The sequence below is a fragment of the Pipra filicauda genome, unplaced genomic scaffold (assembly GCF_003945595.2).
Source record: "Pipra filicauda isolate LSUMZ 115617 unplaced genomic scaffold, ASM394559v2 scaffold51_size4534324_pilon, whole genome shotgun sequence".
NCBI classification, from domain to species: domain Eukaryota; kingdom Metazoa; phylum Chordata; class Aves; order Passeriformes; family Pipridae; genus Pipra; species Pipra filicauda.
Window position 1 is genome coordinate 4,444,681 of NW_024104665.1, and position 24,745 is coordinate 4,469,425.

The 24,745-nt window shown below is 37.6% G+C and overlaps 3 protein-coding genes across 5 annotated transcripts in view; 2 read left to right on the forward strand and 1 right to left on the reverse strand.

The window, feature by feature from the left end:
• Nucleotides 1–5,361, forward strand: part of RHOQ (ras homolog family member Q) — a 29,380-nt gene extending 24,019 nt beyond the window's left edge. For 2 of the 3 annotated variants that reach the window (XM_039386969.1, XM_027723414.2), the window contains exon 5: nucleotides 128–5,361. In XM_039386969.1, the coding sequence (XP_039242903.1) occupies nucleotides 128–283 (156 nt within the window). In that variant the 3' untranslated portion in view covers nucleotides 284–5,361. The remainder of the gene's footprint in view (nucleotides 1–127) is intronic. The other variant, XM_039386971.1, reaches the window with a different exon arrangement.
• On the reverse strand, nucleotides 464–20,384 carry PIGF (phosphatidylinositol glycan anchor biosynthesis class F). The gene is made up of 5 exons (XM_027723411.2): nucleotides 19,893–20,384; nucleotides 18,156–18,247; nucleotides 17,168–17,284; nucleotides 11,541–11,649; nucleotides 464–845 (listed from the first exon to the last, which is right to left on the reverse strand). The coding sequence occupies exons 1-5, from the start codon at nucleotides 20,118–20,120 to the stop codon at nucleotides 732–734; spliced, it is 660 nt and encodes a 219-aa protein (XP_027579212.2). The 5' UTR covers nucleotides 20,121–20,384; the 3' UTR covers nucleotides 464–731.
• Nucleotides 19,564–24,423, forward strand: CRIPT (CXXC repeat containing interactor of PDZ3 domain). The gene is made up of 5 exons (XM_027723416.2): nucleotides 19,564–20,469; nucleotides 21,348–21,413; nucleotides 21,814–21,868; nucleotides 22,536–22,639; nucleotides 23,936–24,423. The coding sequence occupies exons 1-5, from the start codon at nucleotides 20,454–20,456 to the stop codon at nucleotides 23,998–24,000; spliced, it is 306 nt and encodes a 101-aa protein (XP_027579217.1). The 5' UTR covers nucleotides 19,564–20,453; the 3' UTR covers nucleotides 24,001–24,423.
• The last annotated feature ends 322 nt before the right edge of the window (nucleotides 24,424–24,745 follow it).

Consider the following 24,745-nt stretch of genomic DNA (forward strand, 5'->3'; position numbering starts at 1 on the left):
GATAACTTTTCTAGATTGCAGCCAAACATTGTAATGTCACCATAGAGGGGGGAAAAAAGCAGAAGTGCACAGATGGAAGTGAACAGCTGAGATATATTGCTATTGAATAAACTTATTTTCTTGACAGATAGGAGCCTACTGCTATGTGGAGTGTTCAGCTTTAACACAGAAAGGACTGAAGACCGTTTTTGATGAAGCTATTATAGCCATTCTAACCCCAAAGAAACACACAGTGAAGAAGAGAATAGGCTCAAGATGCATAAACTGCTGTTTGATCACGTGAGAAACATTTGACAATGGCCAGGTTTACTGTGAAATTCTACTGATTTTAAATACAATGCATTAAGTCCATAGCGAACTTGTTACAGGTTTGAAAGCTGAACCTACGATTCTGCCTTCTACAACCAGTGAAATCCAGAGGAATAAAATCAAAGTCAACAAACTTGTAATAAGAAGCCACCACACCTGTTACAAATATTTTATTCAGACTGGAAGGTACAATCTCTCAGGGTTACATAGTCTAGAGGAAGCAAAAACTGCACCATGCTGAAACGGCATCTATGTGATTTTAATGAGTGGAGATGCTTGGCCTGAAATACTCTAACTGAATTTGGACAGTCTTCTGCTTTGACTATATATAAATATATATATATATATATCTTAAAAAAACAACTTTTGCACAGTCTGTATGGAATCTGCACAAAGAAATACCTTGTCTCTCTTTGCTCCAGTTATCTGCTTTTGTATGTAAGCTGCTTCCGGTTCCAGTGTATCCACAGAGGTGCAATAATCAGACCAGCCATATAGCCAAAGGTAGCTCCGAGGGAACAGGAAATGGGCCATACCTGAGGGGAGAACACAAGGTAAAAGCAGACAATGGTGAAAATGTCTGTGGGTTTTTTGTACTTTGTGAGCACAAAATCTAGGTACTGAAAGACAGTAGTCTTATTCTACTTTAAAGCTTGATGTGCTTTCCTAAAAATGCCAAAAGCTTAACAATCATCTTCATGAACACTACATGCTGTTGTACAGTTTTTAATTAAGATGCATTAAAATGTAAAGGCTTCTGGCTCTTGCAGACTTAGTTTGATAGTCCTGAAATTCTGTGGAAAAAAAAACCTTAGAAGTATTTATATCCCCTGAAGTGTTCAACTAACCTAACTTCCTGTTCTGCTGCATACATTTGGAAACCTACACTTCTCACAGTGTTTTGAAATTTTTAGAGGTGTGTATAAATGAACTACTATTCAAACAAGGGCAGAGACTGAAATGGATTGAGGTTTGTTGGCTTTTTTTTTCTTGATGAATTTCCCTCTGGCTCTAAATTTAGAAACTGAGCATCCTGCACCCCATTCAGCAAACATGTAATAAACTGGTTATGTTAAAGAGAGCTTTAATTATAAGCTCTTTTCTAGTATAAGAACAGGGAGCTGACTCAGTAAAGCTGACTCACTTTCACAAACCATCTTGTACTGAGGCAGAGTAGTAATGGAATTCTCCTCCTGCCCTTTTTTTTTTCTATTGGTATTGATTTGCAGGGAGGAGTGGCCAAACCAAGACTTAACCATTCTGTCCTCAGATCTAGCTTATATTACTAGTCCACTACATACTGCATCTGATGAAAGTCTCAACTAAGTAAGTGATTAAAAATATTTATTGTAGAATAAACAAATTCCCATCCCTCTTCAAAATTCTCCTTTGCATACTTCTTTTTATTTTATAAGGACAGTTTTGAAATTCCTGCTGTACAGTGCATATTCCTGAACTAAGAACAGACTGGACTCTCCCATTCTTTTATTTTTTTAAATTAAGGGGGATATTTCCCCCTTCTGTAGTACTTGAGACTGAGAAATGCATTAGACATTAGAGAAAATATCCCAATCTCTGAGTCCAGACTTTTTTTCTACTTCACTTTAACTTGCAATTCATGAATGTCAGATGAAGTTACTCTTAACGCTGTTGGTTCCTCCTTTCATTTTTCTAGCTCTGATTCTTTACTTCATTATCATGTAAAAGAATATATTTATTCAAAACTTCTGATCATAGGAATTTTAACTATGAATAAGAGTAATGTATTTTGTCCTCTGCTCTTTCATCTTCAGTCTCCTCAGCTGTTTCATCTTCACATTCCTTAGCATTTACAGTTTTATATGTTATTTGGAGGTCTTAAGGAGTGTAGCAAAGATGATTATTAAACAAGGTGCCTTAGGTACTCTTTATTGACCTTGTTTCATTCTTCCATTTTCAGACATTCTGTCTCTGCTACTTGTTTTTGTTGCTGAGTATTTCGGCTATTGCCTCTCAAACCAAAGATTTGCTTGTTTTCATTCATTTAACAGTGGTATTGTGTATTGTAGATCATCTATAAAAAGCCTTGAGATGCTTTGGCATGGTAAGATACTATGTGTATTTGAAACTCATCTAAGTTTGTGGCCTTGGCTAAACTTACACTTCAGGTGGATCTTTTCAACTTCTAAATGAAATGTAATTATTTCTAGCATTTTGCATATTACACACATCTACAGGACAAAACAATAAAGTCCCTGCAACCCCAGCTGCTCACTCAGTAACATTCAGTTGGAACACGACTCATACTTACTTATCCACTGATGAAGTCAAACACCACTCTAGTATCCACAGAACTATGGAGAGAGGCTTCTTAACTTGGTGGTCTTTTTACATCAAATTCTCTGAGTGATCAACGATCCTTCATTAAATTTTTACCTACATTAGGTGAATTTATAGTTGCCTGTTTGCTTTTCACAAGTATATGTAGGTAATGGACTTTGAATTGACCATGTTCTCTTAACTAAAAAGTCAGTATCCCTGATGACCCATTGACCCTGTATATTTTGGTATTTTGTGTATAGCGGGTGATTATTGGTACGATTAAAAGAATCTCTGCTGATTGTTGTAACTTCTTTTACCTGACTGAACTGCAACTTGGGACATGATTTTTCAATAGTTATGTGATTTTTAATATTAATTATGCCTCTGTCTTTCTTCTAAGACATTCAATTTTTTCTTTGCTTTTTAAAAGTCATAGTTACCTTACAGAAGTTTCAGGCTGTCTCACTTAACATGTGAGTCTCTGACCTCTGAACCCTCACCAATGGCAGGTGGCAGACAGGGGACAAAGAGAAGAAACCATAAAACACTCCATCTCCCTGTCTAAGAATAAGACAGAAAAAATAACACCACCTCATCCCTTCTAGTGGCATAGAACAGTGGGGTACTGGGCCAGGTACTTGTTCTTAGTCTGCTGCTCAGATGGCCCAAAGCAGTTCTGAAGGCAGTTTGATTGTCCTTTTGAATTAAAAGCCTGGACTTAAGAGCATTGCTGTCCTCATGCTATTTTCTCTAACCTAAAGACAGCACAAAACCTCCTAACAAACAGGTAATAATACTAGTTTTGCACCTTTTATTCTTGACTGCTGGCCTTTAGGCTACATATAGCCAGAGGCACCCATGAGTATATCTAAAGCAGCAAGTTATCAAAGACAGATGAAGATATGGCTCTTGAGCATATCAGCTGCACTAAAATAACAGCCCTTGCATATGCTTTTTGTCTGCCTAAGAAAGTGGGTTGCTTTTTTCTATGAAAGTGGGTTGCTTTATTTTGTATTAGCTGCTGGCCTCATTTTTTGAGGCCCAATCACTTTCTGCTGGACCTTTTTAAATGACTTTGACTTACTTGATCGGTCTGCTTTTGCCCTATCTTTCATATTATCTCAAACTTGATTTAACTTCCCTGACTTGGTATGAACTGCCTGTAAGTGATAGAAATCTAAGCAGCTAATATCTGTGTGCATGTTCCAAGAGATTCCGCTCCACTTGTTTAAAGTATGCAACTTGTAATACACCTCCCTCATCCCCTGAGAACTTTTCAGCTCAATTTCTCCTATTTCATGCTCCCTTCTGCCTTGAGGAAGCTGGCATATCCTACCCCAGTACTGATGCCATGTCTAGGCTGGGTCAGCAGCAGGGGAATAAGATGTTAGGCAACATGACCTAGCTGCACTTTTTTTGAGGGGGAAGAAGGCTGATCTGGAGAGAAAAGTGTGGGGGTTGCAAGAGACAGGACAGAATATTTTTCATGAAACTGTCATGAAATGCTTTGTCTGTCCCAGCAGCTGGGAAGCATCATCTACCATTCTCACAGCCTAATACAAGAAAAGTCAGTTTACATATCAAAGGCATGATGAAAAGGGCAATTTTAACAACCTGTAATGATTACTAGGAATCTGAACAACAGCTTGGCAAAACCAAATCTTAACAAGAACAAAAAATGCATTTTAAGGGACAGAGTGTGAGAGTTAATGCAAAATGATTTTGACTTCTGCTATTTGTTTTTCTTTTTGCCTTTTCATCTGACAGCAGTGTTAGGACTTCACAGTGATTTCTTTAGGCTGGCTAAATAGACACTGCAGAACTGCAAGGTTTTTAGTATATATTAGAACTCATTTTAAGAATAAGGACTCAAAATAGGAATTACCTACCCTTCAGGACACAAATGAGCTAGTTTCCTCAGCGCTCTTTAGAACACCTAAGATTCTATGATGTGAGAATGCTTAGCATATTGCATGGAAAGCAGAGCATGTTGCAGATCCCAGCACGGTATCTAGCTCTGCTGCACTGTGCATTTAGTGAGTTAAACCAGAATTCTGACTGCATGACAATTTTGTCATCTATTACAAGTCTGTAACTTGCATCCCATGCAAGGGGAATTACACAGGCATTGATAAGGACGTAAAGGCCAGATTCTTGTAGACCAGAGGAACAACACCCTATTAAAGTTTTTAAAGATACTATAAAGTAAGCAGCTGACTGCTGGAACTTTCATTATACATATGCAAATACAGTGGGGCAATCTACTGTACTTACTTTTCTTTTTAGTAAACTTAGAGTGCTTTTCTCATATTCCTAAACTCAATTTTTTGTATGCTTACTGTTTCAAAAGACTAATTTCTGACTGTCATTTAGAAAGCTATGTAATAATTTTTGTTTCATTTTAAAACTGAATAAATGAGCACAATTACTTTCCCTCCCTGTTTCTAACATGCCTTAAATTCCTGATTGTTTAGTCTGTACTGTCTTAAATCAGTACATGCCTTTAATCTATTTTGGTTGCATGCACATGTTAACTAAAAGTGTCTTATCACATTGTACAGAATGTGTGTGTTGACAAGAACACACTGAGAAGAAAGTGTGAGGTTTTTTTCAGGCTGGCATTTGTAACTAGAAGTTGGTTTCATGGATTTGTGTTCTAAAGTTATAGCAAGCATAACTGCCTTTGATCTCACCATTAAGGTTTACACTGAGAAAACACATTATTAAATAAACAATGATAACCACACTAAAGTGGAACAAGCTTCTACCTCTGTTTAAAACAACTCCAACTGCATATCATCCCTTCTTTTCACATTAAGCAACTTCTTTTACAACACAGCTTTCCCAGTAGGTAGTAAATCCAAAAAGAAATACAGGAAGGAAACTCTCAGAGCGGTGTTAAGAAGAACCAAAGTAGTGTGAAAGCTTATAGTCCTACTTCAGCTTACTTGAGTAAGCACCAAGAACTGTACCCAAGATTCTGCAGATTATTTTTCAGGGTACGAATGTCTGAGAGGTATCCAAGGCTAATATTTACAGTCATATTGGCTAAATTACAGGTCAGTCAGTCAGCTCTAGTGAGTTATATCAGCACTACCTATTATGTTTGCAGTATCCAGTATAAAGTGGGAATATAGCAATTTTACTTCTACCCAATGATAACACTGTAGGCAGAAGTCATTGTTTTGAAGTCACTTTTTATCATTAGTAACAAAGTACTGCAGATAAAAATTATGCTGTAAAAAACAGATGGGTGGGCATGCGTACAACAAACACAGAGACATGTTTTAAAGGTTTGATATCAAAACGTGCAATAAACCCAGGAACTCCACAGTATGCAAAATCCAGTTGTCAATGATGAATGCCATGTCTGGAATATCGGTTCCACCACATACAGAGCGTGCTGATAAAGTTTTGGTCTTTAACTATACCATCTTGTTCTGCAACTAAATTACCGCAGGCTGAGTAGAGAAAGGATGCGTCTAGTAACACCTAAATCGCCCCCTTCTGTTTCAGTGGTGGTGTCCTTTAAGGTTCCAATCCTCAGGTGGCACAGGAAGCCAGGATCCTAATCACACGTGGTTATTAAAAGTACACCATCAACTTGAAATAGGCAATCTGAAAAAACTGAGCAACTGTAACAAGGGAAGTTATTTTCTATTTCTTTTCTAGAACTCTCCGAACTAACTGTAACCCTTACATACCTGCTGTGCATCAGGGGGATAGAGGCAATTAGAGAGAGATGTACAACTCTTCAAAAGTTGAACACTGTCTAGAATAGCCTTATTTAAATGATCATAATTAGGTGTTGCAAACTATTTTAAAAATTGTTTAAAAAACACTGGCAAAACTATTCTCCCAGTCTAACTGAAACATGTCTGGCAGAGTAAGTCTCAAAAAGTTGTTTTTTTTTTTATTTAATACAGAAATGTAACTACTGGAGGACTAACCTGCATTCCTGTAAAGCAATTATCTTTACCTTTGTCTGAGACAGGCTGAATTCTGCAGACCTATAACCAGGAACAACCATAGACTAGGCCTCCCTGACCAACTGTTTTGCAGTTGCAAAATAAATTTTTCTTAAAACTAGCAGAGGAGCAATATGCATGGCCAGATTATGTTGAAAAGTTGCTTTAAGAACAACGACAGAATAATAAAAGCCAATGAGTCATCAAGATATCAACTGGCTTTCAGCAATATATTTTATACTTCTAACAGAAATGCTTAATATATTTTTCATGTCCATTCTGAAACATTATTCGGATAACTGGTGTTATTTTATTTCCAAAACAATACTCTGTTCCTAATAAGCAATATTTACTTAGCATAAAAGTTGTTATACGCTAAAAAAAATGCATTTTACATTATTATTTTTAAATGTAGACAGGCCCACTAATCTGAATATCCCCTGTATGCGTTATTTTTCAAACATAACATGGAAAAATAAAGTGAAGATTTTCTGAGACATCTGTATTTATCTTGGTTTTGTTGCATGTCACAAGAGGTATGCGTAAAGAACAGGTATGTTTTCTTTGGTTTATGAATAACTCAGCATGAAGTACTATTTGGGTTTTAGCCATTAGCACATGAATTGGAACTCTTAGTATGAAATTCATCATCAGGTTTACTCCACAGAACTCTGAAGTACTTGGAAGTAAAAAGAAATTCTAGTGAAAGATACAGAAGGCATTGACATCTGATTTTATGATCAGGTAAGATATAGGTAGTAGTACAACAGTCTTCTCAGTTTCCACTGATATGTCTCAACTGTGATGTAAAGGAATGACTACCACAGAATTTTTCAGTTTTTCTATTAAGATTACAGGAAAAGATGCTAGTCCCAATACAACCAGCCAAGGACAGGGAAAGAGAGTAGTGAAAAATGTTGCTTTTTCTTTGAAGGACACAAAGTGACAGCAGAAGAACTGCAACATATATCAGTGTGGCAATTCAGATAACACTGCCTTACAGAACAGTGAAATCAGCTTTACTCAATACTCTATTGAAATTCCCCCGTTCTCAGTACTCCCTTCAGCCTCTTGTTTGCTTTGGGTGAGTGACTACAGGCCATTTTCATTTGAAGCCATTTCTATGAACAAAACAGACTTAACAGAAGTGGCTTTACATACTCCACTTTCTGAACTGGACTACATTAATTTAAAAGTTGAGTTTTAAAGTAATGGTTTAAAGTGTAGACAGTTTACAATGTGAAGTGTGGACACTAGATTTGATCAAATGCTAAATCCTGATTAAGTGAAAAAATATACCAATTCAAGACACACTGCTTAACTTTTTGTTCTAACAGAGCTAAATCAATAGCAATTGCACTTTTCATCTCAAAATCACAGCACATTTCTGTACCTGCTGGATATTACATGTTTTTGACATGTAGCATTTTAGGGCTACAAAGCACAAGGGTGGCAGCAGCAACCCTTTGGTTTGCTTTATCATGTGATAATTATTGCTGATCCATCAAATTCTTCTAGTACTAATTTCACCTTGTCTGCAACACTCCTCCAATAATGAATTGTCTGAAGCTAAAAGTACAAACACTGTTTCCATCATGTTACACCACAAATACTAACCATAACCAATACAAACATCAGAACCAGATTTTGCAATAAACAGGCTTAATGGCCTTAACACTGCTCTCTAAAATGATAATACCACTTTAGTCTTGCTCATGTAATAAGATTTAAACCACATTTTCAGCTTTAGAGCAGAACCATTTCCACTACAGATTAAAAAAAAAAAAAAAGACGTTTACAACACAAAGTCTAAAACACAAAAAGGAAAATAATCACTTATGAAACTTGTTCTTATTTCAAAAGCTGGTCTTGAGTCCAAAGACTAAGCTGTTCCATTTGAGTCTCTTTTTGGATAGGAGAAGGGTAAATGCAAAATTGTAATCCTCAAGCTCTCTGCTTTTAACGCTAATAAGAGAAACAGCTGATGTCAGAAGCATGACAGCTTAATGCTTTACTCATGCAGATGCCTAGAAGTAATTTGGTTTTGACTGGGTTTTGATTACTTTTCAGCCTACATTAAGATCTACATGATTTTTTTCAGACTTTGCCTGAGACCTAATCTGTAGGTGTTCCCTTAAGCATATCCAGCTGGATTAAGTTCTATCAATTCTTGTATTTTGGGGGGATTTTAAAAATTATTATTTAAATAATAACTACTTCCTGCAGGTATTTTTATATGTATAGGTATTTGTACATATATAATTATACGTACAGGTATTTTTATGTTCAGTAAGTCAGAAGTTAGATCACTCAGGGGATGGGCAATCTGCATTAAAAATATTCTCCCAAACTAAACAGATCTGCAACAACAGCAGAATCCGTTATGAGAACCATTTTTCTTTCCCCTGTCTTAGGCTGAAGACAACACAGAAAGCACCTCTCCTCTTTTATTGTTACAGTGAAAGAATTTACTATTAGAGTTTCTGTAATCACCTGACATCAGGTAGAAAAAGGAACAGTCTTGCAAAAAGGGGCTTTTTGCTACTGCCTGGTGAACTTCTGAAGAACAACAGAAATGTCTCTTGGCTCTGAAGATTTCTGAGAGAGCAATGCAGCTACTACATGCAATACCTGGGTTGTTGAATCCATACCACTAAGTGGGGGTAGAAAGACAAAAGACATCAGCTGCTGCGTGAAGTTCGGCGTTTTCCCAGAGAAAGTGATTCATAATGTAGCTCAGCTTGTTTCTGTCTTGAAGATGTTACCATTTTGGTGCTTCACTGTGTTGCTTTCTGAGACAACTGGACTTCTAAAAACTACATTAAATTTAACAAGAACTTCTTTCATCTTCCCTAATAAAGCAGATCTTTAAAAATTAGCACTTAAAACTGCAGTTTTCAAAGACTGCTGGAGCAGCAGCCTGCAGGACTGATAAGCAAACTTCTCTATGGCTGCTCTCAAACTGCTCACATGATGATTAACGTAGTGATCAAGCAGGTCAGACCCAAAATGGAACACAAGATTACTTCCCCCACCCCACTGTTTAAAACTCTACAAGGTGAAAGATGGAGAAGTGAGGATGGGGAAAAATGAGGGGAACTTAAGGGAAAGAACACAGCAGCAAGTGCTCTAGATCTAGGCAGAAGAAAATTGCTTTGATGCAGGACTTAAGAGTCAGAAACTCTCCCCTGCTAACTTTGGTATCAGGAGTATGCCAGAAATGAGAGTGGAAATGAGGGAGATGGTGAAGGAAAAGGGAAATGCAGACACAGAGTTTCTGCTGCTGCTTGAAGTCTCTGGGGAGCATTCACGCCCAGAAACAGCTAGTGACAAGTTTGGTTTCTGCAGGTGCTTTGCTGTTCTGAGGAGTCAGATCGTATCTTTCTAGACGTCTTAAGTATAGATTAAGAGCTAAACTTTCATCAGTCATGTTTGGCCTTTATTGACTTGGAAGAGTTTTTAAACAGAAAAAGTTGCCAGACCATTACCAAACTTGTCTCTCCCACTATGGGAAGATGGGGGAATGGACAAAAAGTAAAAATTTAACTGTACCTAAGATACCTGTCTTCAACTATTAGTGTCTTTGTTTTGTTAAACAGAGCCCCCTGACTTAGTAACCAGGTTTTCCTTATATCATTGGTGCATAAAAGGTGAAATTTTTATATACGGCAAAGTCTGACATTTTCGGAATAAAATAAAACCTGCCAGATGTGACATGCTATTTTAAAGTCCTAGCTGAGCAAGGAAAAAGTGCTTGCCTCTCATCAGAACAGGATAGCGAATAAGACTTCGCAAGAAGAAACAAGATCGCATTTCAATGAATCCTTTGATTTTTTGGTTACGTTCATGTCCGTCAACAATTAACTAGTGCCAACACACAGCTATGTCAGATTGATAGCAAAACATCTTGCAAGAGTAAAACCAGGTGTTTTTAGGGAAGAAAACCTGATATTTTTACTTAAAGTATTAAACCACTCCTCTATTATTTCTGAAATACAAATTTTAATGTCTCATTATGCTACTGCAATGAAAGGCTGGTGGCATAAGAGCAGGCTGTTAGCTACTTATGGAAGACAGATTTCCACTGCAGCTGTAAGCCACAACATCTCTACAATATCACAGAGGAAAGTGCCTCTGCCTGTTACACTGATTTCTGAAACCATCTGCTTAAGAAGAGGCCTGGTAGGTACTCCTCAGCTAAGAGTGTACCAGTTTGGTAACCAGAGGAAAGAATGTATCCACTGAGAACATTTAGGAAGAATTGTTACTAGTGCTATTATTTTATGGCAGTTGCAGACTTCAATTATGTATAGTTTAATCCTTTCTCCATGCCAAAAAACATATTAAGAAAATAGCGCAAACATTTGAATTTATAAAGACATAATCTGCAATGCCAGCTTCACATTTTTTCTTGTCCAACTACAAAGTTTAATGTTTGTCTTCCTTTGAAATCAGAAGTGTTTAGTACAGTGCTTGGGACACACACTTCACACAAGTCAATCCAAATCCATTTAAAATGCATTCTGTTAAGTGCTTTTATGGAAGACAGAGGGGAGCTAAAACACTAGAAAAGTATCTTTCCTTCCCTGCCCATGAACAATAAAAGCTACCAGACTGAAGGCAAACTTGAGCCATCTTCATCACTTCACATTTCTCCTCCTGCTTGCCTAGCTTCTTTTTATCAAAATCCTTATTGGATGAGATCTATTTCATGATAAAATTTGCATGCAACAGACACTCATAAATCTGTAACAAACAAGAGGTAAAAATATTGCATTTTAATTCCTTACACTGTAAGCACAAATGCTTCCAATGACTTTTTAAATGTCTGGCATAATTCTGTAGGAACAGTTTCTGAGTAAATCCAATATACCTGTAAAGCTTCAGAGCAATTTTGTGTAGTGTGCAAATCCAGAATATTAATATTTTTTTAATATTTATTACAAGGGTGCACACACTAACCTGCCAAGGCCGATCCCAATCAAGAGGAATAGGAAATGCTCCAAACCAAGCTCCAAGTATACTGCACACAGTAGTAATCTGTAGACTGCTTTCCCAGACGGACATAGCTCTGTAAAAACAGCATATTACAAGTTTTCAACAGCAGCTGAAGTTACCATGTCAGAATGTTAGATCTGATCTCTCCCAAGATTTTTGAGACTAAAAATAGATATAAAAATTCATATATTTGATAAAGTAGCATGCAGGTTTCTCCTAAGACACACAAATTATATTTAAAATTTAAGTTGCACATTTTAGCTGTAATTACAATCTTTCTATACCACACATTCAGGAGATTATTTTTTTCTTCTTGAGATGTTTACTGCAAAAGCTAATTTATTTTACCTGGAAAGATTGAGCTTGAAACACTGCTTGGCTGAGCAAATAAATATATCTCAATGACAGTGTGTGCACTGCAGGGAGAGGCAGACATGAAAGGGTAGCATGGGATTGTACAGAAAAGCACAAGCACAGTCACAAAGTAATCTATGGTGTAGACATATTATTCAGTGATACAATTTGAAATTTAAAATAGAAGTCCACTATGAGAATATTCCAAAGCAAATATCCATCAACTGAAAAGAAACACTGCAAGTAAGTGTAACCTGCACATTGCAGCTCTTCAGCAACAGCGCATCCAAGTTCAAGTACACTGGCTGCAGGATAAATTTATTGCACACTAAAGAACCCTTGAATTCCCAGTCATGGCACATATATCATAAGAGATGTTAAATGACTTCAGTTCTCAGTTTATAGCCTTCTACTCCTACTGACTTCAGAAGTTTTGGAGAAGTTGGATTTCTGTTTAACAGATGAGCACTTACTGTCACCAGTCTATCAAATGATTGCTTTGCTTTGCTCAAGCCATGAACATTTGAGTGCTTGGTGCCAATTAAAAAACAGGAGCAACAGAAGTTCAGAACACAGTAGGGCACAGTTCTGAGACAGGAGAACCAGTTGAAATCCCTTCTCCAAATCAGTACAGTAAGCAATCTGAATTGTAAGTTTGCTACATCTCAGATTATAAACACATGCCTAGCTTTAGCGAACGGATGAAAAAAGATGTGCATTTTTATGGCTCAAAGACTGGATGCATAGTAAACTCTGAACTTTGCATATGCTGTTTAGGTTGTGTAACAGGAACACCTTGTTTTGAAGATTCTTAAATTTCTTTTTACTTCTGAGTACACCTAAGTCACTGCTGCATCTGCTATTGACCGAACAGCTCACAAGCGTAAAGCAAACATTCTTTATTGTTTCCAAAATAAATGTCTAATAGACTATAATACTGAGAGTGCAAGATTGACATTTTAAGCAAAACTGTTTCTTCTACAAACCCATCCCTTTAACTTACAACACTCCACAATACTACCAGCCTGACATTTTTTTCCTAAAGGGAAAGGTCCTGATGTAACTGTAAAGCTGTTTAGGAATCTGCATATAGAAAATTATTATGAATTATTTTCAGAAGTTGAATAATTGAGCAGAGAGCTGTTAGGCAGAATGGGGAAGAGAACATTCACTACAGCCTAAAAGGAGCAAAAGAGCCAGCAGAACATACCTAAGACTGACCGAGGTACATTTATCCCCCACAAGACAACTTCTGTGTGTAGCAGATTAACCAGATACTGCTGTACCATATGGAGATATCAGACTGAGTCCAAAAGCAAAACAACACAATTAGCAAGGCACAGTGCCCAAGTGGAAAACAGCCACTGGTAGTTTGGCAACTATTTCAGCTGCTAATTCAACCACTCTGCAGCAAGGAGGGACACTGGCTACTTAAAGACAACATGACTTGTCCTCCAGAATTATCCCGAAGGAACAGTGTTTCAATTACTGCCTTTTCTTCATGGAATGACACCTATTGGGATTTTTGCAGGTATTCTTTAGCCTACCACATAAACTTCTCATATAAACTTCTTTGCATGAGGCTAAGAACTGCAGCAATGTTTATAAACTTTGTATTTTACAGGTTTATTTTTCAACCATGAATAAACTACAACTAAGATAACCCGCAGGCAAAACTAGCAATATTTAAGATAATAAATGAACACTAGTGTCAGAAAGGTCTTTTGAAGCATAGAGTAATTATTTAACCCCTTAAAATAACACAATACATTAAGTGCAGCTTTAAATAATGTTTGAATTAAGAGGTTAGCTAACATAAAATAATTTTCTAAGACACCTTCTGCATAGACAAGATTTGGAATTTTTGGCTGCAGCAGGACTAAAATTTTAATCAGCCTCTGATGTGTGATGATGCCTACCTTTACACAGGACATTTCAAGTCTGTAAGAGTATGCCATTCACAAACAAAGTGATAAAATAGGGGTAATGAAAACTGTAAGGAGCCCTAAAGTCATAGGTTTATAATATTTTTGGTGATCTCCAATTTAAAATCTATTTCCTACCGACGTAACATCTTATAATTGCTATTATACCATGAATTTCAACAAAATTTCTCAAACCAGTGATTTGAAATAAACAGTCCCCAAAAGAAGCCCCCCAAAAATCAGCAATAACCTTTCTGAAGCTTTTACTTCCCTCTAACTGCTTACAGCAGCACATGATTGGATATGATCAATGCCATGACACTGACATCAGGCACAACACTAGATGACAGAATAAGGAGTCCAGAGATGCTGGCATGGTTCCACCCCTTCCCAAATGCAGAATTAGTGAAAAGAGCCCTATTTACAGCCTAATAAGAATGGAAGGTTTTATGATACAGAATACACAGATTTACTTTTCTCACTATATTTTATGTGCACATAAATGTGAGGGTAAGACAATTTGTTTGAATTTCTTAAAATAAAGTATTTTTAAAAAAAAAATCTATTTTGTTCATTTTTGGACAATTCCAAAGTGTATTTAGTTTGAAAAATGTGGAGTGTGTGCAGTCTTCTGGCTGAGCTACAGCTGTGTTTCATGTACACAAAACAAAACCCCACCCAAGCAACACCTCCCCTCCAACCCACCAACCACCCAAACTATTATAATACAAATAATAAACCTGCAGTATCACAGATTGCATGTTATCATGAGACAGCACATGTAATCCAGCTCCTAGAGATAAGGGCACTTTTAAGACTAATCTTGTAGTAACCTTATTGGAAGTGATTTTACTACTAGTGACTCACATTCAAATTCCTCAAGTAGAAACAGAAAAAGCTAAGCATGTCTACAGAAAAAAAACCCGCTTTGCAAGATTATTCACAGAATATTTAAGTCAGACTGACTTGGTTACACCGTAGCCATTATGATATAATAGGTTGCATACAAGTTACTTGAATTTAACTTTATGAATAGTCCTGTGATAAGCCATTAGGAGCATCAATATTTTCACACTAAACCACCTTAAACATAGCACAAAGCCATCCAGAGCAACAGCACTAGGTAATTAGTGTCTGTTACTTATTTACACTTGGTATATCAAGATAAACCTTCTTTTTCTACGTCTTTTTCTGTCTTTCTGCAAAGACAATAGCACAAGCACATTTTGATCTTAAAAATATTGCACAGGCAAATAAGAGTAACAAAAATAAATGCCAGTGGTTACTTAAGTCTAAACTGCCTTCAGGTATTTTTAAAATACATTAATTTTTTATACTAAGCTATACACTTAATCAGTCTTTCAAGCTTGCTCTTCCAGAGCAATTTAATTCCCTAAGTTCTATTTTCAAGGCAAGCAGCTGTGTTTGATCTTACCTAACCATCTTTTTCCTCCATTTAACCAGTCCCACCTCATTCCACGTGGTTAAGTTAGAGACAATCTTTTAATATATCACATCTACACTCATCTCGTGCCTAGACACAAGAAGTTCCAACTCATTTATGAGGTCAAATGAAAAAACATGGGATTATTTTTAAAAGAGCAGCTTGCTACAATCCATAAAAAATTGCTACAATATTCCTTTGTAGTCTATTTTCATTCAAAGGCTAGAGTAAACAAACATCAAAAATAATAGACATTTTACTCAGCTAATGTCACATGGGTCACTAGTAAGAAGTATGTACAAGTCATCACAGCAAAAATGTCAAAACAAGACAATTGTTTCCAATGCAATACTTGTACTGAAGAATACTTAATATCTAGAGTAGGAAAGAAAGAAACGGACAGACATTCAAAATCTAGCCTGGCACAAAGACAGACTGATGTTGTCAAACATCTGTTCCTTCAACTCAACTATTATTTCCAGTTGCAAAACCTCCAAAGATGACTAAGTGAATCAGCAGTGATTTGTTTTAGCTAAACAACTCCATGCTTTTATTAGAGTCTATTCAACCCGTCCACTGCAAATAAACAAGCATAAATGACTTGAATAAGGATTCAAGATATTTTTCAGTAAGTTGAGAACTGAGAGAAACCAAAAGTCAATACCTGACAGTACTGTGAAAGGTCTAGTTTTGTCCTCCTCTACGGGAGTGCAAACCAAAAGTAACTCCATAGGTCAGCACCATAATACATTCACTTTTGAGATCAGACTTCACTCTTAGTGTCTGGTTGTGGTATGTTTACATTTCTGCAGGAGCGCCCATTGGGCAGAACTTCAAAACTTCCAGGGGTTTCCACCTCTTGGGGTCTACCACTTCTCTTAGCCTCTGGGGAAAACAAGGTCCAAACCACTACACTTATGAACCATTAAAAGGGGATGAATACTAATATCTTATTAAATCTCAAGCATGTGGGGAGCCTCTTTATGTTTCAGTGTCCCAGTCTTTCAACAATCCTATTATTTTTTGAATGAAAAAAGGCAGAAGAGATAGAATACTTCTGAAAAATAGTTTATCCTCAATACATGCTAATGCCATGGCTGTCACTGAGGTGAAAATGCGGTTAAAAGGCTCATTTTACTTTAAACATACTCTTGAAAAAATTAATGCTTGAAAACTCTGACACTAAAAAAGCTCCTTTTGAAATTTGAAGAGCATGGGTAAAGATTACATACTTCAGACCACTGTATATTCTATATAACTTCCACCATTACATTCAAGTTTAAAACAAGTGTTTGTTTTGGCTTGCTATTCCTGCTTTAAAAGTTGTTTTTACAAAGATACTATTGGATCATGTGCAATATTCTCCCTCAGCTCAGTGTAAGGTCTCCTCTTTACTGACAAACATCATACAGGACTGCACAATGTGCAGTCCAGTAAAATGTGTGTTGGACACTTCACTTCCTTCAAACACATATAAAGTGAGATTTAGTGTCTGGACGCCAAAAATAAAAAGCTGGTTTTCCAAATCAGTGTCTTCAAAATAAATAATAATTGTCTTTGTCAGAAAAGCTTTCATAAGCCTGTAATTACAAACATGAAAAACGCCCATCATTCAGGAAGTTTTCTTTTCTTTACAAAATATTCCATTATATATTGACCCTGAAATTAGCTCAGTTGGTTGGAGCATGAGGCTAATAACACCAAGATTGTGGATTCAGTCCCTGTAGGGGCCATTCACTTAAGAGGTGGACTTGATCCTTGTGAGTCCCTTCCAACTCAGAATATTCTGTGAAATTTCTGTGAAATATTGTTTAAATTCAGTCTGTTTCTATCAGGGTTTAAATCAGAAACTTTAGATTAGCACTTACCCATTTTTACTAAATACCCGTATCCATGCTTGTATGTTTGGTCCCAGAATACACAAGCACTGTAAAGTAGTAAAGGTAGACAGGAGAACTGCAAACAAAAATGTCTCAGTAACTGACCTACAAAGAAAGAATATTACAAAATTAAGTGAGGTAGGCTATTAATTTTCTAAGAGTTCCAAGATTTAGGGAAAAAAACCTCAAAACCTCTAAGTCAACTTGTGAAAGCACAAATGCTTTCTTAACCTCATGTAGAAGAATAAAATATTTTCTTCTTGCTTTGTAGAATAGTAAAGAAAATTGGAGAGAGTTCTGCTGTTATTTCAAGACTGAAATGCAATAATTATTTTAAATGCCCAATATCTGTAACATTTTTAAAACACCACAGGTGTATCTCATATATAGCATTAGTTCTAACTTGAAGTATACTTGCGCATTTACTTAATTATTCCATTTATTTTTCTAGTTTGGTGTTGTGAAAGTAGCCATGAAATGAAACTACATGATGCTATTTGTAGTCAGTAATTAGTGTATCTCTCAAAAATCAGATTGCTTCATACTTCTACTTTTTTTCCTTTTATAAAACTTTTCTAAAAGTTAAAATACTAATGTCAAAAGGACAAAAGACATGCAAGATGTGTGGTTTAGAATCTTATGGGAAAAATGACTAAATGAAACTCTGAAAAATGTGCATGCCTGTATGTTTAAGGTAAATATTGAAGTAAAAGAAGTTGTTTGTAAACAAGACTTCTCAAAATAAAACTTGTAAGAGCTAGCTTCTAAGAAAACAAACAAGCAAACAAAAAAACACCACAGCAAAACTAAATTAAACCAATCAACCAAAACCCAAGCAGCCACCCTTCTTCCCCCAGCCAGGAGCTTTATCCTTTAACTTCCAGTGTACCAGAGAACATACAAGTACTTATACCAATATCTGCAAGGAGAACTGCCCCTTAGAATGTTTAGAGAAAGAGAGGGTCTTCTGACTTACTCTATGAGAGGTGCTCCATAAAGAACAATAATCGCATGAAACAGTATGCAAGACATGAAAAAGTATACACAGCATTTTAGAAATCTGGATATCTAAAAAAGAGCAATAAAATATCAGAATAACGTTTCAAAGAAGAACATAAGTAACATACACAGTCTACATCTTATCAAGAGCACAGTACTCTAATTGCTTCTTTAATTTCAGCTACAACACAGTATAATAGCATGGCATATTTAAAAACAGTTTTCCATATGTTTAAATAATTAAAAATGATCACACTCCATCTAAAACTTTTTTCTTGCAACCCTTTAGAATGAGGCAAAAGTACAAAAAAATATAACCAGAAATGACAGGAGAAACAGAAATAATTTTATTGGATATTTTTACATTTCTGTTTTACATCTGACTGTCATGTCCATTCATTAAAAGGCAACTCTCACAGAAAGTGAAAAAATATTTAAAAGCAAGAAAAGATGCAATATAAAAAAATATGCAACATTCAGAATCAAAATGACATTAAATAAAAAACACTACACTTTGAACTTGGCATCTTAAATTCCAAATACATTTGGGAAATATCCAGACTTTCTATAAATCTGCAAAACACGTAACTTTCTATGAACAACAGTTTCTGGGTACTCACTATATCATATAGAAGCATACACACTTGATAAATAGTTCTGATTAGGTCTGTTCTGATCAGGTCACCAATGCAATTCCATAATTTCCCTTTAACTCTTTCTTTTTTGTATATTTACTCCTTATGCTAGTCTAAGATGAAACCTCCCCTAGAACATGAAGCATGCTTCATTTTTATATCACAGATTGTTAAAATACATGTTTTCCGTAACGGTTTTGTGCATTTCGCATCCTCCTCAGCCAGCAAAACTACACAGAAGCTTTGCATACAAAGATACTGCTTTCTGAGATGCTTGCTTAAATGTTTAAGAAACACCACATCAGAGCACTACATCTTGTCTGACTCAGCAAGTCAGGTGTGAGACTATGCACCTGACTTCAAAACTCTGATCGATGTATTCCCCCACTCCTGAGCAAGTTGTGTGCTGCTCCAAATTCCTGACGTTCAAACTTACTTCACTGGGATTTGTACCTTTAACGTTCCCTGTTGCAAACTGTAATTACGAATAATGTCTCCCAAATTTAGATTTTTCTGTATGAAATTTTCATCATTCAAGGAAATGTAGCTATTTCAATATTTTTCCATGTAACTTTTTTAAATTGGCCAACTTTGTTCAAATTGTAATGAGCTACTGTCTCTTTTATGTCTCAGATTCTAAAAAGTATTTTCTCTTCCTTTAAAGTCATTACAAACTTACAGCTACACACAAGAAGCGTGTGATGACATGTCTTTTTGGTATACCCACTAATCAAGAAGAGTAGCGAGGCCTGGACTATGAAAGGAGTTCTGTGCCCGTTCAATTTTGTCAGATTTTGCCACCATGCAAATTGTTGGGACTACAAACAGCAATGCACTGACAGCAATAAGAAAAGCACAGGCTCACTCACCCAAACAGGTTATGAACAGACGATAGAAAAAGTTTAACATAATGAAAATATTGAAAAACTCGGTTCAAAAAGTGCTACACCCAGCTCATTCGTGGAAAATGAGAATTCACCACCAAAAAGTGTCTTTTCTGTTCTCACTGGATTATTTCAGAGAATTTGATTCCCCTCTGTATTGTCTTGTAGCAACTTAAGAATAAAAACAAATCTTACCTTTTGAGCAAACGAACTTCTCTTAGGAGACTGACTTGGTTTAAGGACTAAGTGCAAGATTACATTAAGGGTACCGACACAGACAGAACAAACACACAGCCACGTGAGGTGCGTTCCCAGCACCGTGAATCCCTCCAGGAAGAAAGACGGAACGACCGCCGTCAGGACAATCGACAGCGCACAGAGGAGGTTGGCAGCCAGGAGCCTCCTGATTTCTGCCTCTTTCATCGTGTTCCCCGGGAAGGGACCACCCGCAGGACACCGAGTTAACCCGCTACGGAAACGCGGCGGCAGCGCCACAGGGCAACATCTTTCCTACTCGCGATACACCAGGCAAAGCCCTGAGCCTGGCTTTTGGGTCAGAAGAACGTCAATCACTTTAAAAAAATCAAGGGCAGCCCCTGGGAGCGGCAGCCCCAGGCCCTGCGGGGTGAGGGGCGGTGGCGCCGCTCCCGCCTCTGACCGGGAGCGCCCGGGGCCGCCCGGCAGCGGAAGGCGGCGGGACCCGACGCCAGATCCGGGGCGGTGTCGGAAGCGGCGGCTTGTTGTGGTGGGGCAGAGATGGTGTGCGAGAAGTGTGAGTGCGGGGGACGGGGGGTGCGCGGGGTCCTGCCCTGCCCTGTCCTGTCCTGTCCTGTCCTGCCTTGCCTTGCCTTGCCTTTCCTGCGGGGGTCCCGGCCGGCCCCCGAGCGGAGCAGCAGCTGCGGGTCCCGGGTTGTTCGGGGCGGACTCTGGGCGGTGGCGGTTCCGGGAAGGGCTCTGTGTGAGCTGTCATTCCACGGGCAGTGCCTGTGGCACGTATTAGCGCAGCACAGTTTAGGTGATTCTGGTCTGTATCAGGAATAGTGTGGCCAGCAGGACCAGGGAAGTGATCGTCCGTCTGTACTCGGCACTGGTGAGGCCGCACCTCGAGTACTGTGTCCAGTTCTGGGCCTCTCAGTTCAGGAAGGATATTGAGGCGCTGGAGTGGGTCCAAAGAAGAGCCACGAAGGTGATGAAGGGTCTGGAGCACAAGTCCTACGAGGAGCGGCTGAGGGAGCTGGGATTTTTTAGCCTGGGGCAAAGGAGGCTCAGGGGAGACCTCATCACTCTCTAGAGCTACCTGAAAGGAGGGTGTAGCCAGGTGGGGGTCAGCCTTTTCTGCCAGGCGACTAGTGACAGAACAAGAGGACATAATATTAACCTGCGCCAGGGGAGGTTTAGGTTGGATGTTAGGAAGAATATCTTCACAGGAAAGGTGATTAGGCATTGGAATGGGCCACCTAGGATGTGATGGAGTCACTGTCACTGGAGGTGTTTTAGGGAAGACAGGACATGACACATAGTGCCATGGTCTGGTTGACAGGGTGGTATTAGGTCATCGGTTGGACTCCATGATCTCAGAAGTCTCTTCCAGCCCAATTGATTCTGTGATTCTGATTTTTTTTTTTTGCTTTGTAATATCTCCTTACATAGGCGAGAAGAAGCTTGGTACGGTGATCACTCCTGACACATGGAAAGATGGTGCAAGAAACACTACAGGTAACCCCGGGGAGGTTTAACACTTGTTTTTGAGGTATTATAAAACCAGTCAGGCACCTGAGTTATCTTATCATATTAAGGCTAAAATGTTACATTACTAATCAGATTAAATCTTAACTCACATAGTTTCCCTCCCATGCTGATTCAATGCATTGGAATTTATTACCCGGAACTCTTCAGTATTGAATTTGTCTGTTTGGGGTTTTTTTTCTGTATGGAATGGTGATACACAGAGTATTTAAACAGAGTATAGTCTTCCATTGTCCTGCCCCCTAGTGCTATGCTGTATGTTTTATCTCTGTGACTTGTTTTGCACAAGTGTAAAAGCTGTAAACTAAGCTTTTTAAAGTATGCTTGGAACTGGGAAATTAATTCGTTTATGGTTTTATTCTTTGTGTAGAAAGCGGTGGCCGCAAATTAAATGAAAACAAGGCATTGACCTCAAAGAAGGCAAGGTTAGTATTTAATACTGATTTTGGCTATGAACATCCATTAACAAACTAACTGAGGCCTGTTTCCTGCACATCTGGGCAACTACTCAAAACTTGTCCAAAATACACTTAAAAAACCCCCAGTTGTGGGGATTGTGATATTTTATTAGTTGGTAAAAATATGTCAGTACATATTTCATGAGGGCTTTCCGCTCAGTCATAGAGTGTGGACAAGTATTTTACTGCAGTTCTCACTGAAATTGCTAGACTTTGATGCTTTTGTAGGAGAGAAGCTGGGAAGGCTTATTTTCTGTGCTAGATTGCTGGTATAATCTCTTGAGCATTTCCTTAGGCTCCAAGGGACTTCCTGTTGTGCAAGGGAGCAAGATGCTGCTAGAAGGTGTTTAAGTTCAAAGTCATGTAGTATTTTAATAAAAATACACATTTTTAGTTCTGCTTTTGTTAAGTTTATGTCTGTAATGCAAGAAATTTCTCTTAGTAGGGCAAGTGGGAGCTTTTCTGCATACTCTGTGCAGCCTATTAGAATTAATTCTTGTATAACCCTTTTCTAAATTAAAGATTTTGCTGGAGTTTCTGACTATGTTCTCTGGCTTAAACTTTTTAGGATGAGGCAGAAGAAATACTTAATTTCAAGGTGTATAAATCAAATACTTTTCTTTTTTTTCCCCAGATTTGATCCTTATGGAAAGAACAAGTTTGCAATATGTCGGATCTGTAAGAGTTCTGTCCATCAGCCAGGGTCTCACTATTGTCAAGGATGTGCCTATAAAAAGGGTGAGTTTCACTGAGTACCAAAATACCCCAGTTTGGATAGAAACTAGGTAGGAAGGGGAACACTTGAATTTGTTTTGCCTTACAAACAGAAGGCTAAAATGAGATTATCAGATTTAATTGCTGTCTTTGACTACTAATAGGAAGGCACAGAGAACACAAAGACTCTTCTGAGGTGCACAGTAACAGAATGAAAAACAATGCACACAGGTTAGAATGTGGAAACTCCTAATTACATACAAGGAAAGCAATTTTTCAGTGTGAGAGTGATCAAATACTGTACCAACAGGCACCACCAGAGGTTGTGCAATCTCTACAAGGAGGTATTCAGAGGATGACTTGAGCCAACCTCATCCAAATTGGCTGTGTTTTGAGTGGGGCAGGACTAAAGACTGCTGGAGATTCCTTTCAACCTGTGTAATTCTGTGATTCTGATTCTTCTAAAATGTTTCTGGTATCAGAACCAGTAGATTTGAAGAATAACTCTAAGCTAAATCTTGGCAGTTGCATAGGAAACTGTCATCTAGCAAGTTTGATTTTTCTCAGGTTAAAAAAAATTAGATTTTGTAAAACTCATTTGATTGTTGCAGTCCCTTTTCTGTTCCCTTCTCCACTCTCCCCTTTTTATAATAACTGAATCTAAAACTCTAAATAGTGTTCTCAAAAAAAACCCCCAAAACAAAACAACAAACAAATCCCAAACCGAAAACCCAAACAAAAACTACCCCTAAACCAAAAACGAAACACTCCACACTCATCCACCTCCCAAAAAAAACTCCCGCAGAACAACCAACTTTTAATCTTGGTAAAGCAGTAGGCTAGTTTAAAAAGTAGAATACCTAGGGAATAAAAGAGAAAGAGAAAAAAGTAAATTTCTGTATTTTCTTCGCCCTGCTACTTTCTGTCCATCTCAGGCCTTGGTTTGGCTACAGAACGTAAAAGGATTAACAATACACCAATTTTACCTGTTTGCTGGACGTGAGCCTTTCCTGGCTCTCTTCCAGAATTCCAGCAAATTACAGAGGCTTCGGGCAGTGTTGTGAAACATACTGCTCTCAAAATAGAGCTTACTTTCTTGAGTGGCAGTATTACACATATGCTGCAACTACTAATATGTATTAGAAGTCATAATATGACTTCTAATTTTGCAGTATCTGTTGAGAAAATGCACGGAATGTCAATAAGAGCTCATTTGAACAATTTTTAAAAAAATAATCTTTACCAAAACATAGCAAATGTGTTTTTGAAGAAGACTTTAATAATTTTAAAATAATTTACACACCTTTTGTATGCTTATAGGCATCTGCTCAATGTGTGGCAAGAAGGTCTTGGATACGAAGAACTACAAGCAAACTTCAGTCTAATTGTATTGAGTAGTCTTTTTATGAACTTTAACTTCTGTGTCCTTGTACAGTAACTTTTCCCTAAAATAATTTGTGAATAATACTTTTTGGAAGATAATGCAGTTACTTGGAATGAGATGAGAGGTAAAGACAGCCTGATGGTTTGCCTAAGAATGTACATAATATTTGATTCTTGTTTTAGCATTAATGTTAGCTGATATTGAAAGCTAATGGTTTGCAGTGACTGATAGAGTTCAAAGGGAATGAGAAGATCCTGGTGGATAGGTTGAAACTATGTTACCATCATAAGAGAGATTTTTGAGATTAACACTTTTATTCTTTTGGCCTATCACTAGTCTTCTGCTTGTTTCACAGTTATATTTTATAGATGTATAAAATATGAGCTTGTATCACCTCATTAAAATATCTTCATTCAGTTCTATACCTATACGTTTTTATTAACTACTCTCAGCCCAAACTGTTATGTCCATGCTCTTCAGATCTTAATGCAATTGTCCTGTTGAATTTTGTTTCTGCCTACAGTACAGTTGGTTATATCACAAACTGTTAAACTGCTGAAGTCTACTGAGTTGCCCTGCCAGTTCTTTCTTTGTCATTGTCGTGGTTTAGCTCCAGCCAGCAACCACGCCCATGGAGCAACTCTCTCCCCCACCAGCAGGACTGGGGAGAGAGTTGGAAGGATAAAAGCGAGAAAACTCATGGGATAAGGACAGTTTAATAGGGAAAGCAAAAGGTATGCACACAA